Below are 22273 nucleotides of genomic sequence, written 5' to 3'. Positions count from 1 at the left end.
TTGGTCGCTGCAAGTTTTACGCAAAATGCAATAACAGGCGATCAAAACGTAGCATCTGCGCAAAAATGGTACCATTAGAAACGTCCGCTCGAGACGCAAAAAATAAGCAGTCAATGAGCCATAGATCCCAAAAAATAAGAACGCTACGTGTTCCGGAAAATGGCGCAAAACGTGCGCCACTTTTATTGGACAAACTTGTGAATTTTTTTTTAACCCCTTAGATACAAGTAAACGTATACATGTTTGGTGTCTACAAACTCGCACCGACCTCAGGCATCATACCCACACATCAGTTTTACCATATAGTGAACACCGTGAATAAAAGATCCCAAAAACTATTGTGCCATCACACTTTTTTGCAATTTTTTTGCATTTGGAATTTTTTTGCTGTTTTCCAGTACACCATATGGTAAAACTTATAGTTTCATTTAAAAGTACAACTTGTCCCGCAAAAAACAAGCCCTCATATGGCAAGATTGACGGAAAAATAAAAAAGTTACGGCTCTCGGAAGAAGGGGAGCAAAAAACAAAAACGGAAAGTGCCCCGGGGCTCAAGGGGTTAAAGGTATTGATGGACTTGTCTGTGAATTAGTTACATGGTCATATAAATCGTTTGAATGTGAACTGCTTAATGAATATATTTACATTAATGTCTATGTACATGTTGCTTCTATATTGTAGCCCTTATAGAGCCACAGGTAGAATTATATCCAGGTACAGAAATGGTTAGTACAAACAAATATGAGAAGCCTTGTGGTACATATTTTATTATAGAGAAATGCCTGTTTCTCCACTTATCAGGTGCCTACCTTTGTTGTCTCCTAAGCTGATGTTTCAGTCGAAATTAGAGGAGACCACTTTTCAGCTTCACTGACAGGTCAGGTTGTTTCAGCCCATAGAAGTCGTGAAGGGGACGAGATGTGCTTTCTGGTAAGTTTTTCTTTCTTTCCCCGGGGTTGGATTCATTGTTCAGTATGCTGCGCTGCATCTGATGGTGTGCTGCAGAGAGATAGGGGAGTAGGGCTCCATCATGCCTCCGTGTATGGTGTATGGTAGCCAGTATCCCCCTACATTGTAAGCGAGCTTGGGAAAAACGGACACCTAGAGCCTACAAAGGGGAAATCGGATAAGTCATGCACAAGTCATATTATGGGCAAAAATAATCTGGTTCCTCATGTCATGATGGATTATTTTAAAAAGTCAACTACAAAGACAAGTAAACATTAATTGCTTTAGTAAGTGCACCCTTTTCTTTGCCCTTGGCAATCAATAACATAATCCGCTTTCAGGGAAATATATATTAGTAAAGAATACATTAAAAACCTGTAAGTACCTCCATGACTTTTATGAACGCTGCTCCTTTTCTTAATGTTGCAAATGTTAATAATGCACCTAATGACAAGTCCCTTATAAGTTGGTTGTTCCAAATAATTGTCTTATTTGCTGTATTCTAGCATTAACCTTTACTGGTACAATAGCCCACAGTTATTTATCATGTGTGTTTTACCTTCTAGAAACACCGTTCCACTTTACGCTGCCAAAGGAAGGAGACCTGATCCAACCAATAAGTAGTGTTACGCCTCCCATGATTGGCCAGTTGAAACGGGGGCCACGAAGGCATAGTACCCCAATTGGTAACATTCTTACGTTCATTCACAAATAAATAATTGTATGTTCCTTTTATCATCTGAATGCATTCAGCTTGCAGACTTAGTATTATCACACATATAATATGTTGTATAGTATGCCTTCTACTTTAGGCTATTTCTGTACATGGACTTTTTCTAGCACAATAACCAAATTTCACTGTTGTGGTAATTACAGTATTAAAGGGGTTGTCTACTATTAGGACAACCCCTTCTCTTCCCACAGGTTTCCCCTTCAATTAAAATAAAAAAAAAACCTGTAGTCAACTCCATTGCCTGCCCCTTTTGAGCATTGCCAGCGCTTGTGTTCCAGGATCTCACGTGAGGTTATTACGCCACGAGAGCCCCAGGTCCAATCACAGCCGGGTTCTCCGTCCCCACCTTTGGACATATGAGTTAAGCTGCGGCTGTTGCTTACTTTCTGTTGATCACTTCTGTGTCCGAAGGCAGGAACGGAGAAGGTGGTGGTGGTGGTGGTGGTGGTGCTCAACAAGTCGAGGGCAAGGCCAAGTGATATTGGTACATTTCTATCATAATTTAAGTCATTAAAGTGGCCTAAATTACATCAGAAATATATTGTCTCTGCCGGAGCGGACATTTGTCACGGTGACGGTTGGCAACTGAAAAATGCACCACATTTATTAAGAGGTGTACTGCTCTACGTGACTTTGGCCAGTATGTCCATTAACAAGAGTCCAAATGAGCCTGTTTATCTATGTAGTAAGAGCCATAAATGCTCTTCAGGGTCCACTCGTTGTTAAACAGTTTCTCCAGGAGGCCATCAATATAGCAAGGGGGCTGACACTTCTCTCAGTTGTGCTCCACCACCTTCCCGTCGTTACAGGCTTAGCACCGTGCATTTATAGTGGCTGAGCCTGGTATTGCAGTCCTGTTCACTTGGATGACACTTAAGATGTGATAGAAGCTACAAAATGTTCACCACTAATAGGAATGGCTGCTGCAGACCCTTTTTAATAAAAGGCTAGTTGGAAGGGTGTTCAGAAGATGGACCCCCACCAGCCTTAGGTTAACTGTTAGCGAGGATAGGCCATCAGTATTAAGCTCCAGGAATTTTCCTTTAGGGATATGTGTTACATGTAATAGTAGTATGAAAACTTCTAGTTCATGCAGTGTATGTATGTATTAATGTGTGCAAATGGCACGAGGAATTGGCGCCTACAACATTGTGTATAAACCTCAGGTGGAAAGGACTGAGCGCTGTTCTCTGGCAGGTCTACTGACGACTGGCAGGCATCATGATAGAATAACAGGACAGGTACACAATCTACATACATAATTGCCAGTTGCGGATGTAACCATATCCCACAATGCATTGCGACACTGTCAATTGCGCAGCCGCAGTTTGCGCCCACATCATAGCCATGGTAACCAGGAACAGCAGTGCAGGCGAAACCCAAATTGTGGGCTGAGTAAGCACACATTGTCTAACATTGTGCTACCCACACCACATCCAGGTATAACGAGGTATTGGTGTTTTAAATGACTCATTTGCGATGTCACGGAGCAGGAAAGAGGCGTGGCCGAGATGTATTGGAAAGCTAAAACAGTGTGACACATGTCCACTGCTCCTGTCAGCACCACTAAGCATAGACAGATGTTTATTTCACCGCACTCCCAATGCGATAGCATCCGGCCTACTTCTAGTATTTAATAAGCAGATGTCGGTCAGTGAAGTGTTGCCTCTGGCCCCCAGTGCAGTGGTGAGGGGTGTTGAACAACTCCTACTTTGCTGCACTTCTTCCTAAAATCTAATGATCCCCTCGAAGTATAAGTCTTGTATTTTTTCATGTCCACCTAATATATTTTGGCGTCATGTCCTGATTATTGGATTCCTGTCGTTTCAGTTGTTGGAGGCTGTCCAGACAGCACCCTGCCGACCAGCGACGTCACTGCAGAAAGCAATGTAGCCAGCAACAATGTTACCGTGGAGAGCGCCATGGTAACCACAGATGTGTCTGAGGAAAGCGACAAGGGAAATTCTGGTTCTGCCTCCGATGCTGATGGGAAACTGTGCCTGAGAATGAAACTTATCACACCTGTGAATGAGGAGAGCCAAAGCGCCCCACAGTTTAGCCTGGAAAGTAAGCACGCCGCCGTGTATAACCGCACAGGGACCTATTCAATGCTGTGATGTGAATGGAAGGGGTGCAGTACAGCTTGTGCACACTTTAGGATTGTATTAACACATTAGTGACCACTAATATGACTTAAAACTGACCTGAGATATAAGTGAATAGCATCTCCCGACAGGTGAAAACGCCACAGCCGTCAGCTGTATTGTGGCAGACACCCTGCTGGATCAGTCACAATCGGTGCTGGTAGTGACCATGTCCGTTTAACCCCTTAGTTGCTGCTGTTAATAGTGACTATGGCATCAAAATGGTTGAGTGTGGGGGCTCCATCTTTAGCCCCATCGGCATTCTGAGATTGTGTGGTCCTGCTGGTTGCCATGGCAATTAACGCCAAAATAACAACTCAGTCTGTCGACGATAGTGGCCTGTTCAGATGTTAGCTACATTTAGGTGGTAAAACTAACATTTTTCTTTCCTGTCATGCCATTATTTCTTTATCGTTCCTATGGGAGACCCAGACATTGGGTGTATAGCTTCTGCCTCCGGAGGACACACAAAGTACTACACTCAAAAGTGTAGCTCCTCCCTCTGAGCTTATACACCCCCTGGAGAACCAGATCTAGCCAGTTTATCGCTTTGTGTTCAGGAGGCATACATCCACACATGCATTCTCATCTGATTTTTCATTTTTGGAAAGAGTTTGAAGAAAAGCGGGTCCAAGCCTGGACCCCCGGCATGTCCCTTCTCACCCCACTGTGTCGGCGGTGCTGTTAAGGTTGATTCCAAGGTTGGAGCCTTACATGCCGTGCTCCTTCACCATCCCTTCGGGGCTCTGGCTTGAAGTGGGAGCCAGCACGGTTCTCCATGCTTGGCAGGAGACCGGTCTCCATCCGCAGCCCTTCAGGATCCTGCCGGACCGGAGCACTCATCCACAGGGACTTGGAACCCTGCGTCTCAGCAAGCTAAGTACCTGAGACGTTTATATATGGGGGTCCCTTGTACTTTATTGTTGTGGGAGAGTGTGCTGAGTGATTTTTATGACATTTCCGGCGGGTTCTCTGGCTGTCGCCTGAGAACCGCACCAATGGTGCCTGCGCGCCGGCCGCACCGCTCAAATTTAGGCCCCGGCTTCGCCGGAGGCCTACTTTCGGTTTCACTGCCCTCGCATGTCATTCATGCAGAGGGACAGCGCGGCTCCGTCCAGCGGCCGTTCTACAAAGGGGAGAGACACTCCTCACTGGGTACATGTCTCCTCCCCTGTAATTCTCTATGGCCCTCCAGATCCCGCTCTCAGAGTGAGTCCCGCTCCCTCTCTTCGCTCCGGCGGCCATTTTCTCAGCGTTCTTCCCTGCGATCACCACTGGTCTGCAGCATCCCTGCTGAGGTGCTTGGGGGTCCGGGCTTCGGGATCTGGAGGGCACACAAACCGCTCCAGCGGTCTGGTAAGCCAGAACCTCCGGTTGTGGACCTTCTGTATATACTCTCTGGGGGTCATTCTGGCAGAGCCCCCATTCCAGCAGCATGTCTCACACGAGGAGCAAGGCTCCAAAGCTGTATTCAGTATGCACTGCATGTAAGCTCCTACTGCCTGAACCGAGCACCTATCCACATTGTGATGCCTGCTCTAACCTGACGATGCCTCAGCCTGGAATCGTACCCCCAGGGGTCTCTCAGGCTGCTCCGGCTCCTGTGGCTGAACCCCCGGCTTGGGTAGAATCCTTATCTAGGTCTATCTCCCAGTCTTTTGCCGACTCCATGGGACAGCTGTCCAGGACTTTGCTGACCATGCATCAGCCCCCTTCACAGGGTGCCTCTGCTGCTAGGGCTCTCTCAGCGGAGCTCACAGAGGATTCATCATCTGGTCCCAGACCCCGTCCTCCTAAGAGGAGACGCAGGGCTCCATCTCCTTCCTCGTCCCGCGGCTCTGTTTCAGAAGCTGACTCGCGGGACGAGGAGGATGCCTTTACAGGGGGCTCGGAGGCTTCCTCCATGTGCCCCATTGATCTGTCCGAAACCAACTCAGATGTTAGTGATTTGATTGCGTCCATTAATTCTGTACTGGATCTCAATCCGCCAGTATCAGAGGAGCAACCCTCTCTGGCAAAAAAGCACCAGTTTACCTCGCCTAAGAGGACAAAGAGTGTGTTCTTTAACCACTCCAGTTTTCAGGCCACTGTGACCAAGCCTAGGGCCTGTCCTGACAAACGCTTCCCAAAGCGCGGTTCTGATGACCGTTTTCCCTTTCCACCTGAGGTGGTCAAGGAGTGGGCTCATTCACCAAAGGTAGACCCCCCCGGTGTCTAGACTCTCAGCCCGGACCGCTGTATCAGTGGCTGATGGCACCTCTCTTAAGGATTCCACTGACCGCCAGGTCGACCTTCTGGCCAAATCTGTATATGAGGCGGCAGGGGCCTCGTTCTCCCCAACTTTTGCAGCAGTGTGGGCTCTCAAAGCCATCCCTGCTTCTCTGGAGGAGATGCATTCCCTCGCCAGGGAATCTATGCCCGAAATGGTTGCCTTAACTTCCCAAGCTTCAGCTTTTTCATCCTATGCCATGTCTGCCATGCTGGAGGCTTCTCACCGCACTGCGGTGGCTTCAGCTAATTCCCTCGCTATCCGCAGGATCCTGTGGCTTCGAGAGTGGAAGGCAGATGCTTCCTCAAAGAAGTTCCTTGCTGGACTCCCTTTTGCTGGGTCCAGGCTGTTCGGTGAACAGCTGGATGAAATTATTAAGGAGGCTACTGGCGGGAAGAGTACTTCCATGCCACAAACCAAAACCAGGAAACCTGTCCAGGGTAGGAATCAGTCGAGGTTTCGTTCCTTTCGTTCCTCCAACTGGTCGTCCTCTAAGCCCTCGGCCTCATCCACTAACTCAGCCAAGGACCAAAAATCCAGCTGGCGCACAAAAGTGCGTCCGCAGAAGACCGCAGGAGCTGCTGCCACTAAGGCAGCCTCCTCTTGACTATCTGTCCGCGCCAGCAACGTCCTTAGTCGGTGGCAGGCTCTCCCACTTTGGCAACGTGTGGTTTCAACACGTCTCCGATCAGTGGGTGCGGGATATCATCTCCCACGGCTACAGGATAGAATTCTCTTCCAGCCCGCCAAACAGATTTTTTCTCTCAACTCCCCCCTGCTCCAAGGCCGCAGCCTTCTCTCAGGCCGTGGCATCCCTGCAGGCCAACGGAGTAATTGTACTGGTTCCCGCCCGGGAACGGTTCAGAGGTTTCTACTCAAATCTCTTCCTAGTCCCCAAAAAGGACGGTTCTTTCCGGCCCATCCTGGATCTCAAGCTTCTCAACAAGCATGTTCAGGTGCGGCATTTTCGCATGGAGTCTCTGCGGTCAGTCATTGCCTCAATGACCCAAGGGGATTTCCTGGCATCCATCGACATCAGAGATGCCTATCTACATGTGCCAATTGCAGCTTCACACCAGCGTTGGCTACGTTTTGCAATCGGAGAGGAACATTTCCAATTCGTGGCTCTCCCCTTCGGGTTAGCCACGGCCCCTCGTGTATTCACCAAGGTCATGGCAGCAGTGGTTGCGGTTCTGCACCTCCAGGGGTTGGCAGTGATTCCTTACCTGGACGACCTTCTAGTCAAGGCTTCATCCAGCGCAGACTGTCAGCGGAGTGTCTCGCTCACTCTCGCCACTCTAGCCCAATTCGGGTGGCTTGTCAATCTGCCCAAATCCACTCTGAATCCGACCCAGAGGCTCACGTACCTAGGCATTCTCCACTGTTGGGACAAGCGGCCTTCCTCCTTGCACAGGTTAGTGGCTCTGTCGCCACAGACCAGGAGCTCTCTTCAGTGGTGGCTTCGGCCCCTCTCTCTGTCTCAGGGGCGCTCCTTCCTGGCCCCGTCCTGTGTGATCCTCACCACGGATGCCAGTCTATCCGGCTGGGGAGCGGTATGTCCCCACCACCGAGCGCAGGGCACTTGGACTCCGTCCGAGTCAGCCCTCTCGATCAATGTGCTGGAAACCAGAGCTGTGCTTCTAGCTCTCCTAGCCTTTCACCACCTGTTGGCGGGCAAGCACATTCGAGTCCAGTCAGACAACGCGACAGCGGTTGCCTATATCAATCACCAAGGCGGGACACGCAGCCGCCTGGCAATGTTGGAGGTACAACGCATCTTTCAATGGGCGGAGGACTCCAAGTCCACCATATCCGCAGTCCACATCCCAGGCGTGGAAAACTGGGAGGCAGATTATCTCAGCCGTCAAACCGTGGACAGTGGCGAGTGGTCCCTGCATCCGGCAGTGTTTCAGTCAATCTGCCGCAAGTGGGGCTCTCCGGAAGTGGACCTAATGGCATCCCGGCACAACAACAAGGTTCCGGTTTACGTGGCTCGCTCCCACAATCCTCAGGCATTCGCCGCAGACGCTCTGGTTCAAGACTGGTCCCAGTTTCGTCTGTCCTACGTGTTTCGCCCTCTAGCTCTCTTGCCCAGAGTTCTGCGCAAGATCAGAATGGAGGGCCGTCGAGTCATCCTCATTGCTCCGGACTGGCCCAGGAGAGCTTGGTACCCAGACCTGCTCCATCTGTCCGTAGAGGTGCCGTGGCATCTTCCGGACCGTCCAGACCTTCTCTCACAAGGTCCGTTTTTCCGCCAGAATTCTGCGGCTCTCAGATTGACGGCGTGGCTCTTCAGTCCTGGATCTTGACGGCTTCTGGTATCCCCCCTGAAGTCATCTCCACTATGACTCGGGCTCGTAAGTCTTCCTTTGCAAAGATCTATCACAGGACTTGGAAAATTTTCCTGTCCTGGTGTCGCTCTTCCAGCCATCCTCCTTGGCCTTTTTCCTTGCCGACCCTTCTGTCTTTTCTACAGTCCAGTCTGCAGCTGGGACTGTCCCTCAACTCTCTCAAGGGACAAGTCTCGGCTCTGTCAGTGGTGTTCCAGCGGCGTATCGCCCAGCTGGCTCAGGTCCGCACCTTCATGCAAGGTGCGTCTCACATCATTCCGCCTTACCGGCGGCCCTTGGATTCCTGGGACCTCAATTTGGTTCTCACGGCTTTGCAGAAACCCCCTTTGAGCCTCTTAGGGAGGTTTCTTTGTTTCGTCTTTCACAGAAAGTGGTCTTTCTAGTGGCCATAACTTCCCTCAGGAGAGTCTCTGATTTGGCTGCGCTCTCTTCGGAGTCACCTTTTTTGGTTTTTCATCAAGACAAGGTGGTTCTCCGTCCGACTCCGGACTTTCTCCCTAAGGTGGTTTCTCCTTTCCACCTTAACCAGGACATTACCCTACCTTCCTTTTGTCCGGCTCCTGTTCATCGCTTTGAAAAAGCGTTGCATACTCTGGATCTGGTGCGTGCTCTCCGGATCTATGTGTCTCGCACCGCTGCGCTTAGGCGGTGCTCCTCTCTTTTTGTGCTAACCACAGGTCGGCGTAAAGGCCTCTCTGCTTCTAAGCTGACCTTAGCCCGTTGGATTAGGTCGACCATTTCGGATGCCTACCAGTGTTCTCAGGTGCCTCCCCCGCCAGGGATCAGGGCACACTCGACCAGAGCTGTCGGTGCCTCTTGGGCTTTCAGGCACCAGGCTACGGCTCAGCAAGTCTGTCAGGCTGCCACTTGGACTAGCCTGCATACCTTTTCAAAGCACTACCAAGTGCATGCTCATGCTTCGGCAGATGCGAGCTTGGGCAGACGCATCCTTCAGGCGGCTGTCGCCCATTTGTGAAGTTAGGCTCCGCCTACTTCTCAGTTTTTCTGTTTATTCCCACCCATGGACTGCTTTGAGACGTCCCAATGTCTTTGTCTCCCATAGGAACGATAAAGAAAAAGAGAATTTTGTTTACTTACCGTAAATTCTTTTTCTTATAGTTCCGTATTGGGAGACCCAGCACCCTCCCTGTTGCCTGTTGGCAGTTTCTTGTTCCGTGTGTTATCACCGGCTGTTGTTGTGGACAGAGTCTCCGGTTGTTCCGGTTCTTGCTCTGTTTTTACTTGTGGGTGGCTATTCTCCTTCAGCTTTTGCACTAAACTGGCTAGATCTGGTTCTCCAGGGGGTGTATAAGCTCAGAGGGAGGAGCTACACTTTTTTAGTGTAGTACTTTGTGTGTCCTCCGGAGGCAGAAGCTAAACACCCATGGTCTGGGTCTCCCAATACGGAACTATAAGAAAAAGAATTTACGGTAAGTAAACAAAATTCTCTTTTTTGCATTAATTCCTAAAAAAACAGCTGAAGGGTTAATAAACTACATGACCGCAGTGTTGAATATCTGAAGGTGGGTAGTTTTAAAAATAATTTCACTTTGGGGGTTTTCCATTGTACAGGTCCCCAAAATCACTTGAAACTGCAATAATTTCCTAAAAAAGATAGGTTTAGTACATTTCCTTGAAAAAAAATAAAAAATGACTCCTACAGTTTTGAAGCTTCTAACAAAATAAAAGAACGGTTTACAGATTACGCTGATGTAAAGCAGAGATGAGGAAAATGTTATTTATTAATTGTTTTGCATTTGAGTTAATTGGATAACTCAATGTTTAGAAATTTTTGTCAAATTTGTGATTTATTTTTATAAATAAACACAAAACACAGTAACTTAAATTTACCATTATCACAAAATATAATGTGTAAAGAAAAAACAGTCTCAGAATCTCTGGGATATGTTGAAACATTGCAGAGCTAATTCCACATGAATTGACACATGAAATTTGACAAATTTTGCCGTCACTAAGGGGTTAATGCATTTGTAACCATCCAAGTGACTGTTCAGTTCTTGTTATCATGGCTTTTGCTCTGATATCCAAATATATATATATAGCAATATTCAGGTATTCCACTTTGAACCCTGCAGAAAAAGATGTGAGGCTTGTGCACACGTGTTACAGATTATGTTGGTCGTTGGGATCTGAAAGCTTATTTAAGTGTTTTTGGTTGTTTTTGCTTTTCTTTTCTTGTTCAGAACCTCCTGTTGCTGAGAGCACAAATGGAGCAGCCGCTGTGGAGGGGGGAATCACCAGGTAAAGGGATTTGTGTTGCTTTGTAGAGCTATTTGATACAACCATTTCTACAAATCATTTGAGTTTTGAGTCCAGCGTTTTAGATGTTTTTGTCTTTAAAATAACTCTGTTATGACTCAAATTTCTTCTCTTTTGCAAACGCTTATTGACGATGTCCAAATCGGATATAGCTAGTTTACCAGCTAGATTATACAGAGCCATGGGAACAGAATGATGATTAATATGATCACTCTATCCCCATACAGTATCATGTTATCGACAGCACATGGTGATTTTACTGATCTAAACAATCCAATCCCCCAACTCACTTGTCAGATGATCAATGTGATCTTCATACAGACCTGATAGTTGGGAACCAGCATTCTGCCAATTATTGGGTCATAAAACTGAAAAGGGAACCTGTCAAAACGCACTTAACCTGCAGTTCCGGATTTTAATCTGCAGGTTAATGGCATTGTAAAGCTATTCGGCCGCTGCCGTGAAAACGCGACTGCCAGGTAGGAATGAACTTCACTCCTCCTGGCAGCCTGAGGCATTCAGGATTAGATGTCGAGGCTTGTTTCTGCTCAGTACATAGTGAACGCTGTTGTAAGCAGGCCCTGACACACTGCCAGCTATCTCTGCACTGAAGAGCCAGCAGTCATTCAATAAGTCCGGCGCGTGCTTATAGCTGTCCCTCACTATGTACTAACAGTGACTGAAGCCTTGCCACTAAGATTGACAGCCGGAGGCTGCAGAAGGAACCAAGTTAATTTCTTCCAGGTAGCCAGGCTTTCAGTATGGCTGCCAGGCATCTTTAGATCGCTAGTGATGATGAGTGATGATGAGTGATGATGAGTGATGATGAGTGATGATGAGTGATGATGAGTGGTGATGAGTGGTGGTGATGAGTGGTGGTGATGAGTGGTGGTGATGAGTGGTGGTGATGAGTGATGAGCGAGCACTACCATGCTCCGGTGGTTGGTGTTCGTAATGAGCAGTCAGTCTTGAACTTGACTCGTGTACGGAGTATAATCAAAGTCAATGGGGAGCTCGAGCATCTTTCTGGAAGCGTGCTTGAATTTACCATTATACTCTATAAAAAAAAAAAGCCAGAGTATGAGTTAGTATACATGTAGATTGTAAACTCATGTTCACACTGGTTATAAGACATAAAAAAAACCAAAGAACTATTTTTGATCCCATTATACTGCTGTAGATGAGTTGAGCCTGTCTGAGCGTCCGACTGTTCGTTACGCGTACCAACCACCCGAACATGGTAGTGCTCTCTCATAACTACTATTAACCTGTAGATTAGCTCAATTTCTGCAAGTTAATACAGTTTGGGGATATGACAGGTTCAATTTAAAAGGAACCAACCAGCAGGATTTTCATATATAAAGTAAAGCCAGTGCTCTACTGGTGCTAGGATGCTGAATGTAAGCATAGCTTTTGTTCAGAGATTGGATGTTTTATTCCAGAAATATGTGCAAGTAAAGCTCCAGCAATGCACTGCTATTTGATTGATAGGTTAAACAGGGGCGGGGATATGTGGGTCGAGTTTTAGTATTAATTCCCGCCCCTGCATGCCTGGCCTTCCTACCCCTATCACTGTCATAGACGTTAATTCCAGCACAGGCAGATAGAAAGGGGCAGGAATAGATAGCAAGACACCACCCACATAGTACCTTCCTGTTGCACCTGTCAATCACATAGCAGTGCATTGCTGGAACTTTACTTGCACATATTTCTGAAATAAAACATCCAATCTTTGAACAAAAGCTATGCTTACATTCAGCATCCTAGCTCCAGTATAGCACTGGCTTTACTTTATATATGAAAATCCTGCTGGATGTTTCTCTTTAACTTGCTGAAGTGGAGTTTGGAAACAAATTGGATGGAGTGATGTTTTCCAGGGTCAGTGCCTAAATACTGTCCTTCCTTGTGCTTCTGTATATACGTCCATTGGTATTCGTGCTCTGTTGCTGCTGCCACTTTTTGTCCATGTGCCACTGTTGCACATCACCTCATCAATTTCCCAACAGTAAAATGTATTCACTTTAGGACCATGGTTACTAAAAAGGCTTCTTCTCTTATCAGCAACACGAAGAACTCCCCATCAGTATTTATACGTGTTTGTGAAGTCCATCGTGAAGAAGAGTCCAGAAGTCATCAGAGGGCCACTACACCGGTCAGGTAAATATCATAAAACTTAGTACTGCACTCTTTATTTTGGAAATGTATTTATTGGTTTTCATAAAATATCAGGAATAGCTTTGATTGAACATTAATTTTGACCAAATGAAAAAATAACTGTTATGGATGAAATGTAACAGCTTTTCAGGAATAAGTTATTGTTTGTGTTCAAGACAAATAGGAGTATTTCTGACTGTATGAGGCCTCCGCAGTTTCTCTTTGTGTGTTCCTCTGCTTCTCTCCAGCTCCTTCCCGAGGGAAATTGTCCTGCTGTTGTGTTTGCAGTTGTGCCATACTCCTTGTATTTTTGGATGATGGATTGAACAGTGCTCAGTGAGATGTTTAAAGCTTGGGCTATTTTTTATAACCTAACCCTCAATTTACTAATTAGGTGATTTCTGGAGACAATTGGTGACTCAGGGTTTTATTTAGGGGTATCAGGTATTGGGAGGCTGAATACAAATGCACGTCATAATTTTCAGATTTAATGTATTTTTTTGGATTATAAGACGCACTTTTCCTCCCAAAAATTTGAGAGGAAAATGAGGGGTGCATCTTAAAATCCAAATATAGCTTAAAGGAAGGGCTGTCTGTGTGGCGACCGGGTGTCTGTGGCTGCGTGCAGGCAGCTGGGTGCCTGTGGCTGCGTGGGGGCAGCTGGGTGCCTGTCGGTGCCGGCTGCCTCTCTGTCCTGTAGGCCTACTGGCTGCCACTCTGTGCGTGCGGGTGGCTGTGTGGCAGGTGTACCAGTGTGTCAGCAGTCCCAGTTTCAAATGATGGCGCCGGCAGTCAGCACGTGCGCAGATGGAGCTCTTGGATAAGATGCGTATGCTCCGCTCCATGCGCCATCATTTGAACCGAGACCGCGGACAGACTGGGACACTCACCGCTACGGCCTGCCCACCACTCACCCGCTGCTGCTGCCGCTACTGACCCACTGCTGCTGCCACTATTGACCCGCTGCCACCACAGACCCGCCGCGGCTGCCAGCACATCCTCTGCCTCCTGTGACCCCGCTTCACCACCACTGCTGCCCCCCTCCGGTAAGACAACACTGGATTATAAGATGCACCTCATTTTTATTTTTTTTTTACCTTTTTTATCTCTAAATTTGGGGTGCGTTTTATAATCCGGTGCGTCTTATAAAATGGAAAATACAGTACATATTTAAAATATTTAGAAAACAATGTACCATTTCAGTAGAGAGGGTTAAAATAACTGAGAGATCAGGGATGACCCCTCCAGGTAGTCAGGTCCTGCTTCAGTATTGAAATATTTAAGACATTTTTGTATACATTAACCAAAAAAGAATACTCTGATCCATATTAAAGATGCATGAACCTTAACAAGTGTCACCAAAGCAGAGAATAATTTATATAATAGACTCTATTTGTAAGTACCGTAAATCAGTAAATAAAAGGCTACGTGCCAAAAGATTTACAAAAAATGCAAAATTTGTTTTATTAAGCAATGCGATACAAGGACACACAGTGAGTGCAATCAGTGAAAATAAAATCAATAACACACAGACAAAAGACAGGGCAGCTATGCGTGTCAGGATAAAATATCACGCCAAAATCTTGGCTACAAGGGAGATGTAATTAATGGGAGACCAAAAGTGATTGGAAGTGGCACAATACAAAATAGCATGAATGTAAATGTATCTGAGTAAGTTGTACCAAAATCAACCACTAGAGGTCGCACAAGGTTGGGTCACAAATTTAATACAGGACACTGCAAATCACAGCTGAACAGTAGCAGCAATGTGGCACAAATATTATAATAAATATGGGAGTTTGTAATAATACATAAATAATGACCAGAATTGGTCTTTTACACTCTCAAAATTCATCACAAAAAGTCATAAACCATAAACATGCCAGATGTTTCAGTAAATAAGTAATATACCTGCAGTGTGCATATTTATTATAATATTTGTGCCACATTGCTGCTACTGTTCAGCTGTGATTTGCAGTGTAGCCAAGATTTTGGCGTGATATTTTATCCTGACACGCATAGCTGCCCTGTCTTTTGTCTGTGTGTTATTGATTTTATTTTCACTGATTGCACTCACTGTGTGTCCTTGTATCGCATTGCTTAATAAAACAAATTTTGCATTTTTTGTAAATCTTTTGGCACGTAGCCTTTTATTTACTGATTTACGGTACTTACAAATAGAGTCTATTATATAAATTATTTTTGTATACATGTCTGATGTTTTATTTATTTATTTTTTATTTTTATTTTTTACAAATGTGACAATTACCTAAATACATTCGTTTGAAAATGACACAATTCCAAGTTACTGATTAATTTGCCTACTTGTACCCTCAAAATTGTATATGCAGACTGCAGTGTAATTCAGTCTAGCTCTATTGTGCTTCTGTTCAGTAGTTCTCCATTCATTCTGCTAAACCCTCCATAATGTTCTATATTTAATGGCGTTGTCTACTATAGGACAACAGCTGCTTAATCCCTTCAGGGATCCATTTATTATAAAAATAGTAAATCCTCGTCTCCTGCAGCGGCGCTATTTGCAGCAATGTCAGTGCTGCTATGTGTATTTTTTGTATCACGTCTGCTGCAGCCAATCACCAGCCTCTGATCAGCTGCAGTTGATCGATATTTCATCCAAGCGGATGTCTATTCTGAGGAAATAATCTGTAGCCGATCAGCAGTTGCTTATTAGCTGCAACAGATCCGTGACACGACGACAACACGTGACCTGCCGGTTTATCAAATATCCAAAAGAAATGAAGCATTCACAGCCTCCATGATAATCATGTATAACTCTTTAATGTCCCATGACGAATTACCATGTTATTGTAGTATGTAGGGGTAAAAAAAAAGAGATAAATAAGACCCTCCCCTCCTGACGTTTTCCTTTTAAAAATGAAAAAATATATATCCATATTGCTGCACCCTAGGATTCTGATCTATCAAAATATATACAATTAATAGACTTATATTATTAAAAATAAGGAAGGAAAGAGAAAAGAAATTGAAATGCCAGAATTGCATTTTTCACACACCAAGGTTCCCTAAAACGTTGTAGTAAGGAGCAATCAAAACATCACATCTACCTGAAAATGTTATCAATAAAACTTGTCAACTCACCATGCAAAAATCCAGCCGTCACACCGCTCCTTCAACGGGAAAAGCAACACATTACAAGTCTCAGAAAATAACAACAAAAAACTATTTATTTATTTACTAGTTAAAAAGAAAATCCTATACATCATTATTTTCCTTATGGTAAAATGAATGGTGTCATTCAAAACTGCTAAACCGTCATGTCGACTGAAAAATAACGTTTTTTTGTTTTTTGTGCCCCTTGGATGAAGAAGAAAAAATGAAAAATCACCCTAACATTACCTTGGAAATTAATATATAGAGCATTAAAGTATATGTACAACATTCTGGACATATGTGACATATGCTCCGTGCATTGATAAAGATGATCATGGATGCTGTAAATGCATTATTTCTGTAGAATTGAATGTATGGGGTTGAATACTCTTCTTTTTTTTTTTTTTCTTCTCTCTTTCCCCGCATCTGACATAAGGTGGTGCTGTCCTCACCTAATTGAATTTGTATTTCTCAAATCTGGATTTTTAGGGCTTCCATCGACCTCACATTTGCATTCTCATGATATAGCTGTGTGCGATCTGTCTTGCAAGCTCATCTCTTATTTGCTACGGATTTCTGCTGCCTGCTCTTCTTTAGCTGTCCATCAGCTTAATTGGCCCTAAATCTAAGGGGCCCTTTGCACACTACGACATCGCAAGCCGAAGCTGCGATGCCGAGCGCGATAGTCCCCGCCCCCCTCGCAGCTGCGATATCTTGTGATAGCTGCCGTAGCGAATATTATCGCTACGGCAGCTTCACATGCACTTACCTGCCCTGCGACGTTGCTCTGGCCGGCGACCCGCCTCCTTCCTAAGGGGGCGGGTCGTGTGGCGTCACAGCGACGTCACACGGCAGGCGGCCAATAGAAGCGGAGGGGCGGAGATGAGCGGGACGTAACATCCCGCCCACCTTTTTCCTTCCGCATTGTAGACGGGACGCAGGTAGGAGATGTTCCTCGCTCCTGCGACTTCATACACAGCGATGTGTGCTGCCGCAGGAACGAGGAACAACAACGTACCGTCGCTGCAGCCAAAATAATGAAAATGACCGACACTACACCGATCATACGATACCGACGCTTTTGCGCTCGGTAATCGTACTTGAAGCGATTTACACACTCCGATGTCGAGAGCGACGCCGGAAGTGCGTCACTTTCGATTTGACCCCACCGACATCGCACCTGCGATGTCGTAGTGTGCAAAGGGCCCCTAAGACAATAGTCACAATTGTGCCTTTTACCCATAACCCCACCACCACCACCATCCACATTTGTGCAGAGACCTGTCTGTTGAGTTTGATACGTGATCTGGCGTTACAGATGTTGAAAACCAACAGATGCTCTGACACTTGTAGTTTAAGAATGACATTTGCAAAGAAGAAAGAAACTAGATACTGGACCTAATTGGGTTTCATGTAAACCATATAACCAATGAAGTTCTAATATTCCACATTGTGCTGTTTGCAGAGGAAGCCCATTCAAATTTTCCAACAAAGATGATGATGGAACATCTCTTGCTTCACAAAACATGAAAGAAATCTGCAGTGATCCGGTCACAGGTGATCACTCTGTACCAGAAAGTTCTGTCGATGACTTGTCCGGTGATCAGGAGGCCATGGAAACAGAGCACAGTCTGGAGGAAAATCAACATGACCCTGGAAAAGAAGCCACATCCACTCCATCTCCTGCCCAACAGTTGCTGGCAGAGGAACAATTCTCTTTAGGCTTTAGACACAAGGAAGTTCAGACTGTGAATGTAGTAGAACCTCAAACTGTAGTTGTGTCGTCGTCAACCCAGACAGACGCTGTGTCCAGCCCAGCAACAAAGGCTGGAGAAGGGTCTAGTCTCCAAAGTCAAAAAGAAGTGACACAAAATGCAAAACCAGAAGCCAAACAAAAACAGGGAGATGACACAGACTCTGTGCACAGTCAGGTAACATTCGTTGAACTATTCTGCTTGTTTGTTACTTCTTTATGGTGTGATTTTTGTTTCAAGTACTATGGCTTTTCTATTCAAAGAAATCTATTACCCTGATGGGCAGATCTGCTAGAGTGAGGGCCACTGCAGCCTGGCCACTAGTGTGTCATGGTAGACATCCCTGCTATAGTCCCCAGTAGATGAATCAAGTTGTTGTCTTCATGTTTTTTTTTGCTAGGGACTTAGTTTTGGGGGCCTTTGTGCTCCTCTCTGATTTTTGTTAAACAATGCCTTTGTCTCTTGACCATACAGTAGATATACAAAGTTTACAAACCCCTGTTAAAATGTCAGATTTTTGTCATGTAAAAAAAATCATACCAAGAATAATAATTTCAAAACTGTTCAGTTGAGAAAAAAAAATCTTTTTGGGTGGAAAAATAATAATAAGAAGGCCGGGGCCACACGGGGCACTAGTGCGATGCTCGCATGACATACGCTCGCACTCGGCTCGCGCTGGCAGCACAGCAGGAGCCGAGTGTCATGCTAGTATCCTTGCGACTGAGGTCCGACTGTGCGTGCGGACCTCAGCTGCGGGGGGCGGTCCGGCTCTGCAGAGGGGCAGGCTGGCACGGAGGAGGAGAGGGAGGGATTTCTCTCCCTCTCTCCTCTGTAGCCAGCTATTGCGATTCTCGCTCTGCACGCACAGTACACCAGTGTACCGCGAGTGCAGTGCGATTTTTCTCTCGTCCCATTCAGTTGAATGTGTGCGAGAGAAAAGAGTCTCGCATTAAAATCCTAGCATGCTATGATTGCTTTCTCGGTCCGATTAGGGCAGAGAAAATAATCGCTCATGTGCGCTGACACACAGGCTAGAATTGGTCCGAGTGGAATGCGATGTTTTATCGCACTTCACTCCCACCGATTTTCTCGCCGTGTGGCTTAGGCCTAATAATACGTTTTATTTCTATAGCGCCAACATATTCCGCAGCGCATTACAATTCAGAGGGGACATGTACAGACAAGACAATGAACTAAAATAATATGGATCCATAAATATGCACACTTTGAACGTAATACTTTGTTGAAGAGCCCTTTGAATTTATGACAGTATTCAGTCTTTTTGGGTAGGAGTCTGACAACATTGCACATATAGATTTGACAATCTTTGCCCATTCTTCCTTGCAGTAGCGCTCCCAATCTGTCGGGGCATGTCCTGTGTGCCACGCCCTCTTCAGATCACGCACAGATTTTCAAATGGATTCAGGTCTGGGCTCTACCTGGGCCATTTCAAACATTAGATCTTCTGGTTAAGCCATTCTTTTGTTGAATGTGGATTATTTTTAAGGTCATTGTAGGGCTGAAAGGTGAAATTCCTCTCCATCTCTAGTTTTTTAGCACAAGCCTGAAGGTTGTAATGCAGAATTATTGACTAATATTTGGAACTGTTCATAATTCCTTCCACCTTGATTTCAATTTCCAGTTCCAGCTGCTGAAAAATAGCCTCAAAATATAATGCTGCCTCCACCATGCTTCACTGTGTGTATGGTGTTCTTTGGTGACATGCAGTGTTGGGTTTGTGCCAACTATACCTTTTTGTAATTTTAGCCAAAATGTTCAACACTGGTCTCATCAGACCGTAATACATTTTCTTACATGCTTTTGGCAGACTTAATATAGATTTATGTAAAAGATAGCTGTGCTTGGAGGTTGTTCTTTGTAAGAAAATTCTTACATTTTGCCACCAAATCCCAAAGGACAGAAATATGAATAATGCAGTGGATAAATCCCCAGAACTCCTTTAATTTTGCTCTAGACCTCTTTGTAGCCTCCTGGACTAATCATTTTATTTTTTTTTCCAAATATTTTTATGGGATTCTTCATTTTTAGGTAATGTCACTTTTGTACCAAATTTTAAGCCACTTCTTGATGACTGTCTTGACACTGTTCCATGGTATATATAATGCCTTATAAAATATTTCCTACCCTTCTCTTGCCTGATAACATTCAGCAATGAGATACCTTTGCTGTATTGTAAGCTGTTTTCAGACCATGGCTTTGGCAACTAAGAGAATGTCAGTAAAATCCCACTAGAACAGCTAATTTTTATATAGAGTTTATCAGATTCATTGTAAACGATGACAGCTGTGTACTGCCTACTATTTAACATGCGTTTAAATGTGATTGGCTAATTCTGAACACAACCACATCCCCAATTTGAAGAGGGTGCATACTTTTGCCAACCACATTATTTTACAATATTATAGTTTTGTTAGGTTCCCCCCTTCAGCATAATTTCAGTTTTTCTCAATAGATTTGTACAGATCTAAAGTTGGAAAAGGTCTGATATTTATTTTTTGTTTTTATTTTCTTTCCATGACTGAAACCTGGCATTTAACAGGGGTGTTTAGACTTTTTAGATCTAGTGCACATTTAATGAAAATTCCTTCTGACCTAGCTGAGCATGCACTTTTATCTGTAAATCCAAGATCCCGTATCCCTGTTTATGTTTATGTATGTCGGCTATATGTATGTGTTTGTGTCTGTACAATATATCTCCAACATGTATGTGTGTGTGATTGTATATTATAATGTGTGTGTGTATGTATGTATGTGTGTGTGTGTGTGTATATATATATTATATATATAATATATATATATATATATATATAATGTGTATGTATGACATTGAAAATATAAGTGCAAAAAGCTTATTAAACCTCCCGATTATTTTCTTCCCTCTTAAGGGGGAGGATGACTTTGAACCACCTCGCCCTCCTCCTGGACGCAGTGTTCATCGGCACGTCCGCACAGTTCGAGAAGTACGCACCGTAGTCACTCGTGTGATCACAGATGTGTATTACATTGATGGTGCAGAAGTGGAGCGCAAGGTTTTGGAGGTAAACATTTCTGGTTGCCGTGTCTGATTGTTTGGCTTGTACTATTTAGAAAGGTGGAAAGTGCGGTGTCTCTGATAGGAGTGAATATTGTGTCCCCGCTTTATTGTCCCTTGTTAGCATTGATGGAATAGCAGCATATTGCTCTTACTATACAGATCCAACATTTTAGTTAGTGGGACTGCTGGAAATATGTAGTTTTTTCCTAAAAACAAATGATTTTACTCTGTATATTCTCTGCAATGCCCATTTTTTTGCACCTTACTCTTCTTAAAGCAATTTTCTACCTCCATAATTTAAATTACTCAATAAATGCATAGTTACCAAAAGTGGGCACTATGTATTTTAACATTTCAGGTGGAATTACTCTGATTCACAGTCCACCTTTCACCTTTGTAAAATGGCTGGTAGAGGACTCTGTGCACACAGCGCTTTGGTAGCCCTTCCTCTGGGCTGATCCATCCAGGAGCAGAGGAGCATCTCGGACTAAGGCTACTTTCACACATCCGGTTTGAGCCCTGCGGCTCAATCCGGCTGTGAAAACTATGCAACGGATGCGGTGAAAACACCGCATCCTTTGCATCAGTTTTTACATGCGGCCGGTCCGGTTTTTTCCGGTTGCGGCATGCTACTGAGCATGCGCAGTGGAAAATACCGCATGCGGCGACCGGATGCGGTTTTTTCCGCATCGCGCCGCATCCGGCCTCCATAGGGATGCATTGAAAAATGCGCCGCAGCGGCCGGATGCGGCGCGATGCGGTGTTTTTTGCCGGAGCAAAAAACGTTGCAGGGTACGTTCGATCCGGCCGCCGCATCGGCTAAATCTGCCGCATGCGGCAAAAACCGGACCGAACGCAAGCCCCTACGGCACAATGCGGCACTAATGTAAGTCAATGCAAAAAAAAACGCAATCGGCGTTACAAAAGCCGGTTGCGGTTTTTCTGCAGAACGCCGTATTGTGCCGCAGAGCAAAAATCCGGATGTGTGAAAGTACCCTAACGGAGAATAATGTGCATAATCTAGTCTGACACTCTCCCCCTGCTCTTAGATGGAGCATCCCAGAGCAAGGGGAATGTTTCAGACTACCAGAGGTCATTGTGCATAGAGCATTCTGGAAACCATATTATATACATGAAGAGAGGACTTGGAAACTGAGTAACTGCACCCGAAAAATGAAATGCATGGTGTAATCTTAAATTATACATTTATACTGTCTACATTTTTTTATTATGAGATGAAAGATTGTTTTAAGAGACGGCATTAAGGGACAATACAGAACAGACCCTGTGCTCTGAGCCCGGGTTCTATGCAAGAGCTTCATAGGACCTAAACTAGATTGATAAGAGTATTAGGACACCTACATATTACACATATAGAAGGTTCTTCATCCATGGACATCAATGTGGAGTTAGGCCTCAATGTACAGCTATAACAGCTTACACTCTTATGGGA

General features: G+C 45.0%; 1 protein-coding gene across 1 annotated transcript in view; it reads left to right on the top strand.

The window, feature by feature from the left end:
- TP53BP1 (tumor protein p53 binding protein 1) overlaps positions 1–22273 on the top strand; it is a 107574-nt gene that overhangs the window by 53970 nt on the left and 31331 nt on the right. Inside the window, exons 10-15 of the mRNA XM_075345870.1 lie at positions 1515–1634; positions 3512–3748; positions 10650–10707; positions 12787–12882; positions 17477–17942; positions 20672–20824. Coding sequence (XP_075201985.1) covers positions 1515–1634; positions 3512–3748; positions 10650–10707; positions 12787–12882; positions 17477–17942; positions 20672–20824 — 1130 coding nt within the window. The remainder of the gene's footprint in view (positions 1–1514; positions 1635–3511; positions 3749–10649; positions 10708–12786; positions 12883–17476; positions 17943–20671; positions 20825–22273) is intronic.

Source organism: Anomaloglossus baeobatrachus, chromosome 4 (genome assembly GCF_048569485.1).
Source record: "Anomaloglossus baeobatrachus isolate aAnoBae1 chromosome 4, aAnoBae1.hap1, whole genome shotgun sequence".
NCBI lineage: Eukaryota > Metazoa > Chordata > Amphibia > Anura > Aromobatidae > Anomaloglossus > Anomaloglossus baeobatrachus.
Note: the sequence above shows the minus strand (reverse complement) of the source record. Positions and strands in the feature narration are given on the sequence as shown.